Source organism: Crocodylus siamensis, chromosome 1 (genome assembly GCF_052110815.1).
Source record: "Crocodylus siamensis isolate JL-2025a chromosome 1, ASM5211081v1, whole genome shotgun sequence".
Taxonomy (NCBI): domain Eukaryota; kingdom Metazoa; phylum Chordata; order Crocodylia; family Crocodylidae; genus Crocodylus; species Crocodylus siamensis.
The window spans coordinates 141050533-141066612 of NC_143395.1; the positions used below are offsets into that span (position 1 = coordinate 141050533).

Genomic DNA, 16080 nt, shown 5'->3' on the forward strand with positions numbered 1-16080 from the left:
TTATCTGAATTTTTGAAGAATTTCTAAAAAAGCTTTCCAAATTCTATTATGTGAAGGCCAACCAGAACACCAACTGCATGCGTCACACGTCATATGGCTACACTGGAGTCAGTACAAAAGTAGTGACACTGCGATATTATAAGAACAAATAATTATTATTTTATATGAATTTAAGTGAAACTTTTGTACAAGATTATATATTACTTAAGATTTTTTTTTATAACAAAAGCACAGCAATCTTGTGCTACCAATGAGAAACCCAAATGAAGTAAGCCAGAAGAGGGAACTCTTCATTGGTTTTTCATTATCCAAACAATGTGCACAGAAGTCAGCGAAAAATAAATGAAGATGGAAAGTTTTAAAAAGGTAATGTCTTATAGCTAAGAACGTTTCCACTTGGGAAAAGCGGATGAATAATCTCACCTGGTTAATATTAAAAATTAAGTACCTGCCCAAGTTACTGGACTGGGGCATAAGACCAAAAATTTATTTTTCGAATTTTCAAATATATATGTTTATTCTGACAATGGCTTTTAAAAATATAGAAAGACTATTATTAGACACAATAGCACCCAAATACTTAATTACATGGTCAGCATTCCTATTACTGGAACAAAACAAAACAAAACAAAACAAAAAAATCACATGAATGTTATGCCAGGTATCTAGGTTGTAGCTGTATTGGTCTAGAGGTCAAAAGAATCAAAACTCATGGCAGAAGTGATATCTTTTATTAGACCAACTATTGGATTCCTCATGCATTTTATGCCATGTTCTTCCAGGGTATCCCATTTTTGAGGGAAAAACACACAACAAACAGTTTTACAAAAAACTACCCAAATAAAGAAAAAAGCCCCATTCTTTGGAATTCTAATTTGATATGTAAAAAAACAGGATAAAGTTTCTAGGAGACAGATGGACTAAAATCCATCCTCAGTTAGAATGGGTACCCCTACTGCATGACTACGACCAAGGACAGGTTTTAGCCCCCAAAACTTACTTTCCCGTTCCTTTTTCTTTAAGCGCTTTCTTCTTCGGTCAATGGAAGCTACCTCAGATTTTAAGGACAGGTAGTGTTTCCTGATTTCCTGCAATTTTTCTTGAAGAATTGTTATGCGTTCTGCACTTGTCATGTTTTCCAGGTCAGCTGCAAGTTAAATGACCAGAGTTAAATTATTTAAACAAAACTAGAAAGTCTTTAATAGAAACTTTGAAAAGTTTTAAGTAGGTGGGTGATGCAGTGATGGGAGAAAATAGAGAACCCCAAAAATGCAACAATTCATTTGTATGTTTCAGTGTAGACTTTGCTCTTCAAACAGTAACACTGGGAGAGACAGATAAAAACTCATGAAGCTTAATAAGCAATGTTTGTCCTCAGGAGTAATCAACCACCACAGACCCAGTTCTTAGATGGGCATAAAGGGCCCAAAACAACTATAAGACTGTGTGCTTACCTCCCAACCAAGCTTGGCCAAAATGCAAGGCCAGCAGGGAATCACCTAGTCACAGCCTCACAGTTCTGTAGTGTAGGCTGTCCTAGATCCCAGTTTACACGATTTATTCATTTAAAGCACTGTAGTGGGCCAAAACTAGTTGATAAGAGTAAGTTTCTACTTTGTCTGACATTCCACACTGGGAGGCTGGTGGGGTGCATATAGCACAGGACCTGGGTCTGATGGTTGTAAGCCAGCTAAGATTTCCCTGCTGCCAGCCTCATTCAAATCTACAGCTAGCAAATTACAGTCTGGAGAGCTCATTTGAATGGGTTAGTGAATGGGGCCCAAGCAGAGTGGGTGCAATGGCCAGGGTTCAAGATACAGAACGGATCCACATCCCTACCGAGTCTTGAAAAGGGAGAGCAGAAAAACATATGCTACTCTCCAATTAAGAAACAAGCTAAACAGGACTAAACAGAAAAAGCAAGGGGACATTGGTGTGTGTGTATTTTCTCCTCTCAATTCTGGTAATTCCCTTTTGCTCTGGGACTTCGCTCAAGACTCATTCAGGGCTGGATCCCAGCAATTTAAGATCAAATTCTTGGTTCCTTAAGATAACAGATGGTAAGTCCCTAATTTGCTGTTGTACTTCCTGTTGACAGAAATTTAGCACTGGTGGCTCTGCCACATTCTGTGCCAACCAGCTTAAGTTGAAGGAGAAAATGTGTTGGTGCAATGCAGGTAGGAGCATGGCAGGATGAAGCAGAGCTGTACTGTGCCCAAACCCTTGGGGGACCTTACAACAGGTTTATAAGTGAATATCAAATTATGGATAAGGCAAAATAAATCTACCTTTAACAACAGAAAGAAAAAGCTAATTGTAGAGGTTGCTTGCAGACATTAAAAAAAAAAAAAAAAGGAAACGAAAAAGCATGCTTTACCAGAAGCAACAGCGCATTACTTCAGCCCAGCCCTGCAGTGTCTGTAAAGATCAGGCGCTTCAGCAGGGCTTTTTAGCAGTTTAGATAAAGATGATTCAATCATCTATTAGATAAAAGCACCAAAAAAGTCCCACAAAAGCACCCATCTTTACAGACATTGGGTGAGCTGGGCTGAAGTAACACGCTGCCTTTTTTGGGCATGTACAGGGCTGAGTGCACGAATGTACAAGGCAAGCCACACAAGGATGGGCTGAGGGATCTAGGCCTCTTAAGCCTAAAGAAGAGAAGGTTGAGAGGGGACTTGATAGCAGCTTACTAATATATCAGAGGAGTGCATCAGGAGCTTGGTGAACAACTGTTCACTAGGGCACCCCTGAGGAAGACAGAACCAATGGATACAAACTACTGGAAGGCTGCTTCAGCTTTAATACCAGGGAAAGCTCCTTCACAGTTAGGGTGTCCAGACTGTGGAATAAACTCTCTCTGGAGGTGGTGCAGTCACCTACTCTGGAGGTTTTCAAGAGGAGGCTAAACAGTCACCTTGCTGGGGTCACCTAACCCCAGTTGTCTTCCTGCCTAGAGCTGGAGGGCTGGACCCAATGATCTGCAAGGTCCCTTCTAGCCCCTAACAATCTATGAATTTATGTGCTGAATTTAAAGTAAAACGCCAGGTTTTTTTTTGTTTGCAAGCACCCATAATGGCCCCCTTCCTTAAATGAAATCAGGAAAACATCTGAATGAACAGAATGGAAAAAGAAAAAAAATATCAATGGTTACACAAGAAGAAAATATTAAGGGAGAAACTCAAACTAGTATTAGAAACCCTATACAGAAAGCTAAAAATGTAAACCCTCAGTAAAAACTTAAGGGGTATGTGAAGATATACAAGTGGCTTTCTGCCCTGTGACCGCAGTACAGATCAAACAATGAAACTTAGTTTTATCTGAAAAAAATTAAGAAAACACATAGCTTTCAGGGAATCCCCCCCACTCCCCCCCAACCAGAAAATGCCCGTCTTATTTCTTACTGCTTGTTTTAAGAGAAAATAAGATGTAATTTAAAAGAAAGCACGTACACATTTGAAAACTCCATTTGTAAACTTTAGGTAAGCGACTGTTTTGTTCCTTGAGATCAGACTCCTTCTCTCCATTTTTCCCACCTTTTCCAGGAGATTGTGTTCTGGCAGGTGATTTGGTATGGTGAGATTTCATTCCAGTAGAAACAGATTTTGCTGGCTGAGGTTTGGTCATGCTTTCACCAGCAGAAAGATCTTCACTGTCGCTGCTGTTTGCTGAAGAAACACAAGCGTAAATTATTTAATTCATCAAACCAAAGCGACTCAGAAGCTCCTCAAGTGCTTGTTTCTTTTATACATATTACTTGATAACATACAAACATGGTGTTACCTCTTTCAGTCAGTCTAGAACAGGGGTCAGTACTGAATGGCCCCTGGGCTGCATACAGCCCACAAAGTTTTTATCTGACCTGTGGAGGTGGAGAGAAACTGGTGGCATTCAGCACCCCACCTTGGGATCAAGCTCCTTTAATGTGGCCCACCATTGATAAAAGGTTGCCGACCCCTGATCTAGAAGGGTAAAATTCATCCATGGTGCTAAAGGTCAGCACCTAGCCCTCTATCACTAAAGCCCAGTGTGAGATCACAGAGTGAGTGGCGACAAACAAAAGCCAGTGTCCTTCCCATACCGTATGAAACCTTCCATGGGTGCCCAATCCATTGATGTGCCCTAGCACTGAGGGCAGAGAAGCTGCTACTGTATGGGCCCACAGGCACCAAAATCATGCATGTAGGTACAGAGTGGTCAAGCGAGGTCTGATTTGTAGTCTCATGACATGCCCTGAAGCAGAAGGTTTGCACATGCATGTGCTTGTGAGAGAAATACATATCAAACTACTTGTGCTGAGAATCCTGCATAACTATCTATACGTTGTGCAGAGAGAGTGAATTTTACTGCCCAGTAAATGCCATGCACTAAATACCTACATTTGTACAGATGTTGCCCCTATTGGAGGACAATACAGATGAAGCATCTATTGTACAATTTAAATAAGAAAGTGGTCAACATATTAATAGTAACTACTTGTGAAGAAATTCCAATTTTGTTTCCTCTTTTCTTCATTTGGTTTACTTTATAAAAAGGGATAATACATAAAACATAGAAATTAATATAAAACTGAAGATGAATCACGTACAATAAAAAACAGCCAGGAATCCAAGAGATTCTCTAGAGATCTGTACAGATACCATCTGTTAATTATTCCAATAGTACTAAAAGACCAATCAAGAACAAAGCCATGTTATGTGACACACTGTACAGATAAACCCCAAGAGAAACGCTCTATCCCATACGTGCTAGTCTACACAGACCACATAGATAAGGGGTAGAGAAAAGGGACAGAACAAGCAAGGAAGGAGAAAACATAAGGACTGTGAACATCATTTTTGTTGTGTATTTATTTTGTTCTTTAAAACTCTTTCAGGGGGGTTATCTTGGATCAGAATTAACAGATTGGAAAGATGACAGAAAGAAGGTCACAGGAAGAGACAAGGTACAAGCAAACACCACTGTTCCCCTAGCACTACTAGACCACCTTTAGCTGTTGAATTCTCCCTGCCATTTCTTGACCACATGAGCAAACAGAGCAGACAATACGGCTGTGCACTTGCTCTCTGCATAGTTCTGGTTCCAGAGAATGCTGGCTGGAAGGAATGGCCTTTGCTAAACCAATTTGATCTTGTTCCCTCTCGCTCTACAGCAGGGGTCGGCAACCTATGGCCCACGGAGCCACTGGATCTGGCTCGTGGAGCTGGGGCTTCAGTGGCAGAGGGCCCTTGGCAGCATTCGGCGGCAGGGACTTTACCCGTGCTGCGCCACACCGCACTGCGGCCAGGTGTCTGGGAGCTTTCCCGTGGTGCGTCGCAGCCAGGAGGCAAGGAGAAGTGGCAGCAGGGAGAAGCAGCAGCAGCAGCAATCAGGTTCTAGTGCCGGCTCGCCTAGGACCCCAGCTGGTCCATTCCGGCCTGCCGCCACAAGATTTTGCTGACCGCTGCACTACAGCAATATCTACTTGAACTACTTCGTACGTCCTTATGAAAAAAGTTATAAAAACATGTTACTTGCACAGAATTTCATTGATGGTTTTTACATTTTCCAGTTCCTTTGAAACCATGTACAGATTTGCATGCACCTGCTAACTTTTCCACTATGCAGAAAATAATTATTTATGATGAATACAGGCCCAGGTATAAAACAGTGCTATGCAAATGATAATACCCCTCTACTGTATGTCAAACCTGACCTTGCGTAGTTTGTGCAGGTCACTTTCTTCTCCTTCGTAAAATGTACAAATTTTACCCCACTCCCCCAAACTAGTTCCCTGTTCTTTTGTTATTAAAGAGAGAAATCTTGTGAGCTGTCAAGTACTCACAATTCCCCTGATTTCAATTAGTTTAAAGCATTAGTAACTAGAGGATCAGGATCAGCAACAGCAACTCGTGCAAGTTTCCTGATGATCAAATTCTTGTGTTATATAAATGCCCTCCCTCCCACTGTCATTCAAACACGAATCAACAATCCTGTACCTTCCAATCTGAGTGAAGCTGCTGTACTTACTAGTTTTGCTCTTCTTTTTGTTGTTCACAACTGATGTTTTGTGGCTCCTTTTCTGCTTTTTTGAGGAACCTCCTCCCCCCTGAGAATCTTTAAGTCTTTTCTGGCCTGTACAAACTACAATAAAAAAGAAGCATTAAATATGTGAAGTGTGAGATGTGCAGATAAAATTTGCTCACAAAAATGATTATGGGTTACATATTTACAAGCAGTAGATGAGTCAGTCAAATTTCAAGTAAACCAAGGAAATTTCTGGTATTCAAATACAGCAAATTAAGCTATTTATTCAGATAACAAACCAATCAAGATCCACTCAAAGTGAAAGTTTCAGAAAAGAACTCTACCCCTCTCTCATGACGTTATTAATAAGAGAACCTTTACTAGCAGAGAAGTAAACAGTACGTTTGGTGCCCAGGGCAGCAGAGGCATACCTGGCAGGGGAGCAGGAACAGAGGTCGGGGGGCTCAAGCAGCTGTGGCTATGCTTCGTGGAGTTGGAGAACGTGGCCAGAATCTAGCAGCAAGAGGGTTCACACAGGAGGGCTAGAGGATGCTGCCAAAAGCCATGCTGAGCAACAATATAAAATGCCAAATCTGACAGCAGCACTAACCACTTGGCTGCAAGTTCTCACCCTCCCCTGCTCCAGTGCTTCAAACCCCCACTTGCTGATTCCGAGCCACTTCCCTCCTGCTCCACACTACCAGATGCCACAGCTGGCAAGTCTTGGGCACCACCTGCTTCTGTTTTGCTGCTTCTACTTAGTCAGTACCAGGCCTGTGCCCCTCCTTGCCTACCACTGGTTATGCTATTGTTTACAAACCTTGGAAAAGTGGAACAAACAGAACTAGTGATGTTATCAGGATGCATATTTATAAAAAAAAAATAAAAAACAAAACAAAATTCCACCTATGTTTTAAAGGAAAAAAAGGGTAAAAAAAGACCAATTTAGGAATCCCCAAAGCTGGTGAAGCAGCAATAAAGTTAAGATCTCACTATCTCAAGAACAAGATGTAGTAGCATACTTGCACTACTATAGTCAAACAGCAGCACCTAGATGATAATTTACCATTCAGGACCGGTCCCAACAAGCATGCATGTGCAGGAGCACACATTCCCGATGGGACAAACAGCAGCAGCACATATTTGTACCACTCTTATTTGTCTCTGGGCGTGTCCCTGCATGTGTGCTCCAGCATGCAGCAAAATGATCCATGTTGGGTAAGGGAAGCCAAAGCCAGCACCTGTGCTGGCCCCAGTAGCCTTACCTGATGTCCTAGAGGCCTCCCAGGGCAGCAGCACCAAGCCAGCCTCTCAAAGCCTGGCCAGGCTCCTTTTCTGGCAGCACACAATGCCACATGTGCTGCACCACCTTTTTTTTTAAGTGGCATTTTTTGTTTTTGTTTTTACACAGGGATCTCCCAGTTAAACACAAACAAACACACACAAAAACACAAAAAACTGCTGCACTGCAAGTTAGCAGCATGGTGAACAGGTGCATATGTGCTGCGTGCAGTCTGCAGTGCCTCAAACTGCTTTGTAGCACTGCAAACCACATGTGCATGCTCACTGGGACACACCCTCAGAGTCAGAAGGGAAAACAAAATAAATAAAACCAAAACATATTAAAATCAGCTTGAAATTTTTTCTGTGGAAATGAAGTTCTTAAAAACCAGTAATTTTTCCTCTCTCCACCTTTCTGCTTAGAGTTAAAAAAAAATTCTGCTGGCACTTGTGGCTTCAAGAGCAAAACTTGAATTGGAAGGGGAAGGTCAGAAAAGAAAATAATTAAAAATTCTGTAACTTCCTGATTTACAGACAATATGCACTCTTATAACAAAGTCATTTAAATTAAGAAACTGGGGACACGTCCACATGTGCTATTAATATGAAGCAATAAACTATGGTGCACACTGCACCAGAGTTTATTACTCCCAGGCATGCTGTTTGAATGTCCACCTGGAATTGCAGCATGCTGAACCAGGTCAGAGCAGCCCCAATTGGCAGGGGGCCCAAGGCACTGCTCCGACCCAGTTCAATGTGCTGCAGAGGGGTTGCCTGGGGTATGAGGACACTCCAGCGTGAGGCTAGCCAGCAGGCAGCCCCCACACCAAAGCACCCTCATGCCCCAGCCAGCCCAGTCCTCATCTACATGTATGTTGCTGTAGAGTCAAGTACTACACTGCACGTTAGTACTTGTATATACAAATATCAGCATGTGGTGGAATAAATTAGCTTACTCCAACCTAATAGCAGCACATGCATAGACACTGACATTTTACTGCGCAGATAATTAGTCGGCTCAGTAGCAAACATCTTGTGTAGATGTGCCCCGGGTGCTTAGTATTTTTTCCAGCATAGGCATCTTGCATTTTACCAATGGGGAAGAATGCTGACAAAAATTATAAAAGAGTATCCAAAATTGGTGCTGAGAGACCAACATTACGAAACATAACTTAAATGAAGAAATCTTTCATGCTTTCAAACAGTAGTCATTTTCTTTTACACAAGACATAGGAGCTGGTAACAAGTTTACAACTGACTTCTCTTTAGCTGGAAAAAATGGAATTATAGACTTATCACTGGCTCAAAAATATCAATTAATTTTTTTGTTTTTTCCCCCTCTTTAAAAAGAGTATTTTATTTGTTCTCTTGTAAGAAGTGTATTGAGAACAGAACTAACATCCATACTACATCTTTAGGATATTCTAAATGAGCAAACTTTCTGTTAGCTGCTTTGCTCCCAAAGATAGCAAAGTGCTAAGATGAACAAGTCACTAAACTTATTTCAGGATCCCGTTCACACATCTGGGCAGAGAACCTTTGGCGGCATTTGGCAGCAGGGATTTTACCCATGCTGTGAGTAAAGTCCATACATTTTAAAGGGTACAGTAGGCTACTGTTTCCACTAAAAACATCAAATTAATCTTCAAATAATGGAGTAACAACTGAATATATTTTTTTCCTTTGGATTACTATTTTTAGGCATATTAACATGGTTACAATAGTTACCATTGTGTATGGAGAAAATGTAACATAATTTAACTGCAAAATTATTGATTTTTATAAAAAAACATACAACCTTTAAATGCCAATTTCTATGCAACTGACATTTAAAGGCAGCCATGTAAAATAAAAAAGGATTTAGGAGGATTAAATAGTTGCACCTGAACCAACTACCTCTGTAGTAAATGTCTTGTGTAGATATGCCCTGTGTGCTTAATATTTTTTCCAGCATGGGCATCTTGCATTTTATCAATGGGGAACAATGTAGGCCAATGGATTCCACAAGATAGGGCTGGGGCACAATTTTGCAAACACTTGCACTTCAAGGTAGTGTCACTAAATTCATATGCACAAATGTTGGCAGGATGGGCCTTTTTCTCATCTACAGTTGGTCCTAAGTAGGGACTTTCAGACTGCAGAGATGCAGTATCTGAAAAAGTGAAAAAACTCATTTTTGAGTTGCCAATTAAAAAAAAAATCCAGACTGTAAGCTCTTTCCCTATTTTCAACACTTAAAAGAGTTCTGAATTTTGAATTACTTCCACAGAGGCCTTTGAATTCTAAAAGTTAAAGCCTACAAGAAACGCTTGAAAACTTATTCTAACAACAACTCTGGTCAAAACTGGACTGCTTTAAGTCATAAACACAATAAATGATGCTGCAGTATGTTGACTAAGTGTGTATGAGATGCAGATTCCTTTACAAAATTCACAATTTACCCAGATCTTGAAAACTAGCTTGAGATTGCTGCCTAAGAAAACAAGCTTTCAACATGCAGTAAACAAGAACATTGAGAAACTGTATTTGGATTAAAAAAAATGTACTATTTTAAAATGTGACACAGACACTTACTATACTACACTCCACGCGTTGTATGGACTTGACACCATCTCTATAATAAGCCTTATTTTACATTTAAAATATTAGATTTCTTAACAAAAGAAAAGAAATACTTCCAGGAGGATCATCATCTACTTGCATATTGATTACAGACCTTATTACTGCACTATTTCCATATATTTTAAAGGGTACAGTAGGCTACTGTTTCCACTAAGAACATCAAATTAATCTTCAAATAATGGAGTAAGAACTGAACAAAAACACGTTGGCAGTATTAAGCCATGACAGTCTGTTTGGGTTTTCCTCCTCACCTTTTTCAGCATGCTCTGGTTCTGGCTGATTACTACTGCTGGAGCTGACACTGGCATCAAAACCTGTTGGAGAAATATTTCCTTCAGACTGAAGGTCCTGAAGCTCCCCAGCCACACTATCCACCTCTATCGTGCTATCAGTTTCACTCTTGATGCTTCGGATCTCTTCTTGATTTGGTGCCAATGTCTCAGAGACTGTTACACTGGATTGGTGTCTGTTGGATTCTGTTACAGTTACAGATGACGGCGATTCGGGTGTTGTAGGAGGAGTATTTAGCACTGAATTACTACCACTGCTTGGAAAATCAACCTTCTTGTCACCCATTTCAGGTGGTTTCTCCTCAGCTGGTTTAAGGTCAATGTTAGCTGGTAAAGGTTTTTCAAGCTCAGAGCTGGGCAAAGAAGCATCTTCTTCCGTCAGAGTCTGCAGTTGCTCTTCCGCTGCAGCCTCCTCAGGGGAAGCATGTGGGGGTGAGGCTGCAGCTTCCGTGTCAGAGTCTGAAAAAAGTTCCTTTAAGGTTTTCTTAGGCCACTGTCCCTGAATACTTGACCACACATCTTTTCGGTCCTTTGCCCTGGTGTTCTGAAGTCTTTCATCTGAGTTATTTAGAAGTTTTATTCTTTTCTCTGCTACTTCAGAAAACCCTGAGTAAAAACCACTTGTCCGTAAAGACTTCCTTTTCTCCTCTAACCCATTGTATTTTTTAGTTGGAGTGACTTTTAGTTTAGATTTGTCCTCCTCTTCTTCATCTGAGGAACTGTTGCTACTATTTTCTAAACCAAGGGAGTCTTTGCTTTTAGACTTTTCATCTTTTCTATTAGGTGACCCAGTCTTTAGACATTCCTCTGGGACACAATACCTTCGCTTGCCACGTTTTGTCTGTGACTTTGTTGTTTTATCTACCATCTCCTTTTTGCCCTCCTTTCTCTTCTTTGTGCCTTCATCTTCTCCATCATAATCTGTATCATCAGATAATTCTTCCAGCTCTTTTCGCAGTCTTTCTGGTGATTTAGATGCTGTTTTGGACAGTGCTACATCTGCAAGGACTTTTGCTTCTTCTGGGAGGGATGAGCCGCTTTGCTCTTCTTTAGGAGAGAGTTCATTTTTGTCCTGGCTCACAGTCTCATCTTGAGATTCTGCCTTGCCATCTTTATGTACATTCTGGGCACTTTGGTCATCTTCCTGCTCACTATCATCAGCAGAACTCTCAGAAGCTATTTAAAAAAAATAAGTAAATATATGCAAACAAAGTCAAGAGTCTGCTACTAAAATCCTAGGTTTTCATAGGCCCACAAAGAGAATGGAAATAATAATAAAAAACGATTAATAAACTAAGATTTTACCAAAAATAAAAAGTTGTACTAACTGGATTAGCAGAAATGCTGGTTTATTATATGGGCTTTATAAACTAAACAGGAGTGGCCAACCTGCACCCCAAGTGGCATAGGCAGCCTCTGTATAGCATGATCAGACTGGGGAGGGACAACAGAGAAAAGTAGCAGATCAGACAGGGAACACAAGGAAGGAAATATGAAGTTGAGCATCAGATTAAGCAAGAAGCACAGGGCTGGGAGCACAAAGCAGAGCAGGCTGGGAAGGGGAAGATGATCAGGAAGGGCACAGAGCTAATTTGTGGCATGCTTGACAAAAATGTTGGCCCCCACTGTAATAAAGCATCTTCAAGAAACTTCTCTAAGTGATTTCCAAAAATATTTGGAGCAGCAGAGAAAACATGCAGTAGCACAATCAAGTCTAAATATAACTGCCATATTACTGCATATGCATATTCATCTTTTGTACAACGCAAATGAATGTGGCAGAAGAAACATTTAATATTAGACTTCAAGGCATCAGATGTTTCACATCATCTAGAAGTTACAATTTACAACAAAATTCTGGCCTGCCGTCAAAGCTCAAAATACAGAACTATAGGAAGGAAACACTACAATGTTTTTTGCCAAATGAAGGAGACCCATAAATCTAAGGTAAGCTTATCATCTTTGAACACTGCTGATACCATCAATTCAGGTTCACTATCTGCAACTCAGATATAAAAACTTTAAAATGCCTGTCTGCATTCTCATGCTGTCTATGCATAGCAAGTTTCACAAAAGCCATCTTAATTCAGCTCAATGGTTGTAGTTAAAAATAATTAAATTAGCCTCAGTTCAAAAGTTCATGAAATGTTATGTTTACAAATAAAGGATAAAAATCAAGACCTCATTGAAGTCAATGGAAAAATCTCACCAACTTCAAATGGGACCAGGATTTCATCTTCATTTCTAAGACGATGCCTATTAACTTGTGGCTGAAATCAGTCTTATGACCATACTGTATGTCTGAATTTGCAAAATAGTAAATGGCCACTGTCAAGTTTTTAAGTCTTTTGGGCACTTTTTTTGGTTCGATATATAGAAGTACGCAACACTGCTTCAAATGACTCCAAGTCAGTTTTGTTAAAGCTGGAAGGGGCAAGTTTGGTGGATTTGAAGATTGACACTAGAACACGTTTTAATATTGCTTATGTCTAAGACAGCTGGATACCTGGGGCAGCAACCCTGGCTACTAGTTCTGCTGATGCTGCCTGTATCACCCCAGCTTAGATTTACAATACTGGCAATGCTTCACTAACCATGTATTAAGATAGCTTCTTGTCTAATCAGGCCTGGCAGTCTAAACAGCAGCAAGATCAGAGAAGGACAACAGCACATGGAAAAGGATAATGCGAGGGGCTCACTAGAGAAGTGACTAATCTTGAAAAATTTTAACAAAGAAGAAAGTAAGCTTCAGGAAGGGAAAGAGAGGAACTTGAAACAGGAAGTATCCAACTTCCAAGTGTAACAAAAAATGCAAAATTTAGAAGTAGGACAAAGAAAGAGATGGAGAGAGCAAGAGAAAAAAGGACTATGAAGGACACAAGCATCAAATGCCTCTCTCCTGCTGGAAATAATAAGTTTAATTACATTTCATGGGAGCAGGACTGCTTTCAGGAAGTAGGGACCTGAAAGAATTAAGCAAACAAGCAGCTAAGGCAAGTGTACATATACATCTGAAGAAAGAAATAAAGAGTTTGAATCTGATGTGATGACTGAAAAGCAGACACTGAGGGAGCCAAGAGAGAAGGGGGTCATGAATGTCACAGTCAGTACAGGAAAACAGGATGAGAGTTACTAGCAATAGACTGATGGTGATTAATAAGAGAAAAATATGGTAGCAATAGAGACAGGGAAGAAAGCATGAATATTTTGGTTAAATATTAAATAGCAATAAAGATACCAAGTAGAACATGCATTGCACTTTATTAGAAACAAGCTTTATTTCAGTTGAGTTCAAAGTGAAAAAGCCAGAATAAAGGAAACTAATGGAAGGCAGTAGGGCTGTGCAAAATTTCAATGAGTGTTTCATTTCAAAGTTGTTTCGACACATTTCAAGCTCAAAACAGCAAAATTGAAATGAAACAAAAGGCTTCAAAACAGCTGTGAAATGAGATGAGGGCACTCTAAACATTTTGAGTTTCAAAGGACCCCTGTGGCGGGAAGCGAGGGAGAGCCAGGGCTGCACTCTGAGTGGCTCCAACAGCCCTACAGAGCTCAGCCCAGCAGCAGGAGAGCCAGTGGTGGAGCTGCTCCAAGTGCAGCCCTGGCCAGTGGCTCTCCCCTGTCTCCCGCTACCAGGATCAACTTCGTGGGGCTGGTGGAGCCAGCTGGAGCACAGCCCTGGCTCTCCCCTGCCTCCTGCCACTAGGGCTGCACTCCAAATGGCTCCGGCCACCCCACTGAGCTGAGCCTGGTGGTGAGAGGCAGGAGAGAGCCATTGGCCACAGCTACACTTTGAGTGGCTCCGCCACTGGCTCTCTCCCTGCCTCCCACTGCCAGGCTGAGCTCCATGGGGCTGGCAGAGCCACTCAGTGCAGCCCAGCAGCAGGAGGTGGGGAGTGCCAGGGCTGTGCTCTGAACAGCTCCACCAGCCCCATGGAGCTCAACTTGCCCCCCAGCACTGCTGGACTCCTCCTGGGGATGCAGGTCTCCAGATCTGTGCACAGGATGACAGGAGACTACCGCTGCTGCCTCGGGGCAGCAGCAACACCAGTCTTCCTGGTGCTGGGTGCAAGCCCAGGGGCAGCAGCAACCTCCTGTCATCCTGAGCACAGATCCGGGGGCCTGTACCCCTGGGAGCACAGGCCCACGTTGAGCACCCCTGGGAGCATCCGCCCCAGATCTGCAAGCAGGATGACAGGAGGCTGCTGCTGCCAGCAAGTGACATGCGTTTTGCTTTTTGCAGTTTGAGGTGCACTTTCCCAGAAACCCCTACACCTCTCTCCTTGAAACTTGGCAAGATTCATGCCCTCAGAAGGGGCTACTATCCCTGCAATTTTCACCCGAATCAAGCAAGAAACAACAAAGTTATAGGCATTTTCATGATTCCCCACTATAGCCTATTGGCAAAACGTCGAAATCTGTCGAAACAGTTTTGATGGAGCAAAACGGAACAGTGCTTCAAAACGAAATGATAAAACAAAACACTGTCCCTTCAAAACAGTGAAACAGAAGTCAAAACGAAATGGTTCTTCATTTTCTAAAAAGTGACTAAGAGACAATTAGGCATTGGCACAGATCTGCATTCTGGTATACCTATTAATGCCCCAAGGTCATTTCAAAATCAGAGGAATAGTCACAGGGCACATTAAAAAATGCTTTCTGCTTTTGTGGCAGTTGCAGCAGAGAAAAGAAATCCAACAACAGTGAAGCTACGTTGTATTTTTCCACAGTAGCCAGGAGAGGACTATTAATCCCTCAGTACCTGGAAAATGTGTCTATCAATCTTTCACCTGAGGAAAAGTCCTTGTTACCTAGTATTTTGTTTTAAAAATATTTTAAAAAACCCCCAAACAAACCTTTCTGTATCTTCTGTTCTCAAGGTTGTGAATTTCAGGGTCTTGGCTTTATTTGGATTGCCCTGGTGGGCTACCAGATTAGTGGTGCACAGAGAAGCACGACTTTCTTTATATTAAGAAGGACTAAAAAGTTTGGTGAGAGAGGGGTTGTTTGTTTTTAGTGTTATGTTTTATTGTTTTCTCTACTGAAGTATGAAAAATGTTACATCTTCCCCTTATTTTTCAGTTGAAAGTAGTCTTAGATACTGTCAAAATGCATAACAGAAGCTCTCAACACCTTAAAAGAAGGACTGGGATATGCAATTCTCAAAGAATCCTGACACTTTAGTTAAACAGGTGTGAAGACACAGAAAAAGGGGTTTATACTTTATAAATAAAAAACACTCTCAAAATCAGATTTCATTATCTTGATACTTGCAATATCAAAATCCTGCTAATTGTCTTTCAAATTATTTAGGTGTTAAATGTATATAAAACATTCATAAATAAAACAGACACGTGCACAAAGCGGACTCAAGTAGTTGTAGTAGTAATAACAACAACATCCTAATGTTTGTAAGTTTACTTTTTTTTTTTTTTTTTTAAATAAGTCTCAACTTAAGTTTGGCTTCAGATGCTTTGAACTTGTCACTTGTTGACGCTGATAAAATGAGTGAATTAGAAAGTATGTACAATACCTTGCAGCCCATTAAGGATAGAAGTAATTTCTATTGATTTAACTGGAGCTTGTTCAGAATTTTTGGCTTCGTTACTATCAAGTTTGGACCCAGTCTCAGGTGATGTGCTGGTGTGAAAGGGTGGTTTTGACATGCGTCGCAACTTACAGTTTTTAGGAGAATATTTCTCTTCCTTATCTTTGTCAATTTTATTCTAGGTTACGGAGGAAAAAAGCATTAAGTTTCTAATCTTAACGATTTAATATGAAATACAATTAACAATGTTGACAGTCATTTGAACATAAAACCTACAAATAGAAGATATTACGTTGTTCTTCTACAAGCTATACAACTGCTGTATTTACCCTG

General features: G+C 41.0%; 1 protein-coding gene across 3 annotated transcripts in view; it reads right to left on the bottom strand.

The window, feature by feature from the left end:
* Positions 1-16080, bottom strand: part of ARID4B (AT-rich interaction domain 4B) — a 150289-nt gene that overhangs the window by 3267 nt on the left and 130942 nt on the right. For 2 of the 3 annotated variants that reach the window (XM_090044428.1, XM_090044411.1), the window contains 5 exons: positions 15733-15925; positions 10161-11375; positions 6010-6123; positions 3453-3668; positions 1001-1147 (listed from right to left, as the gene is read on the bottom strand). In XM_090044428.1, the coding sequence (XP_089900554.1) occupies positions 1001-1147; positions 3453-3668; positions 6010-6123; positions 10161-11375; positions 15733-15925 (1885 nt within the window). The remainder of the gene's footprint in view (positions 1-1000; positions 1148-3452; positions 3669-6009; positions 6124-10160; positions 11376-15732; positions 15926-16080) is intronic. The other variant, XM_090044420.1, reaches the window with a different exon arrangement.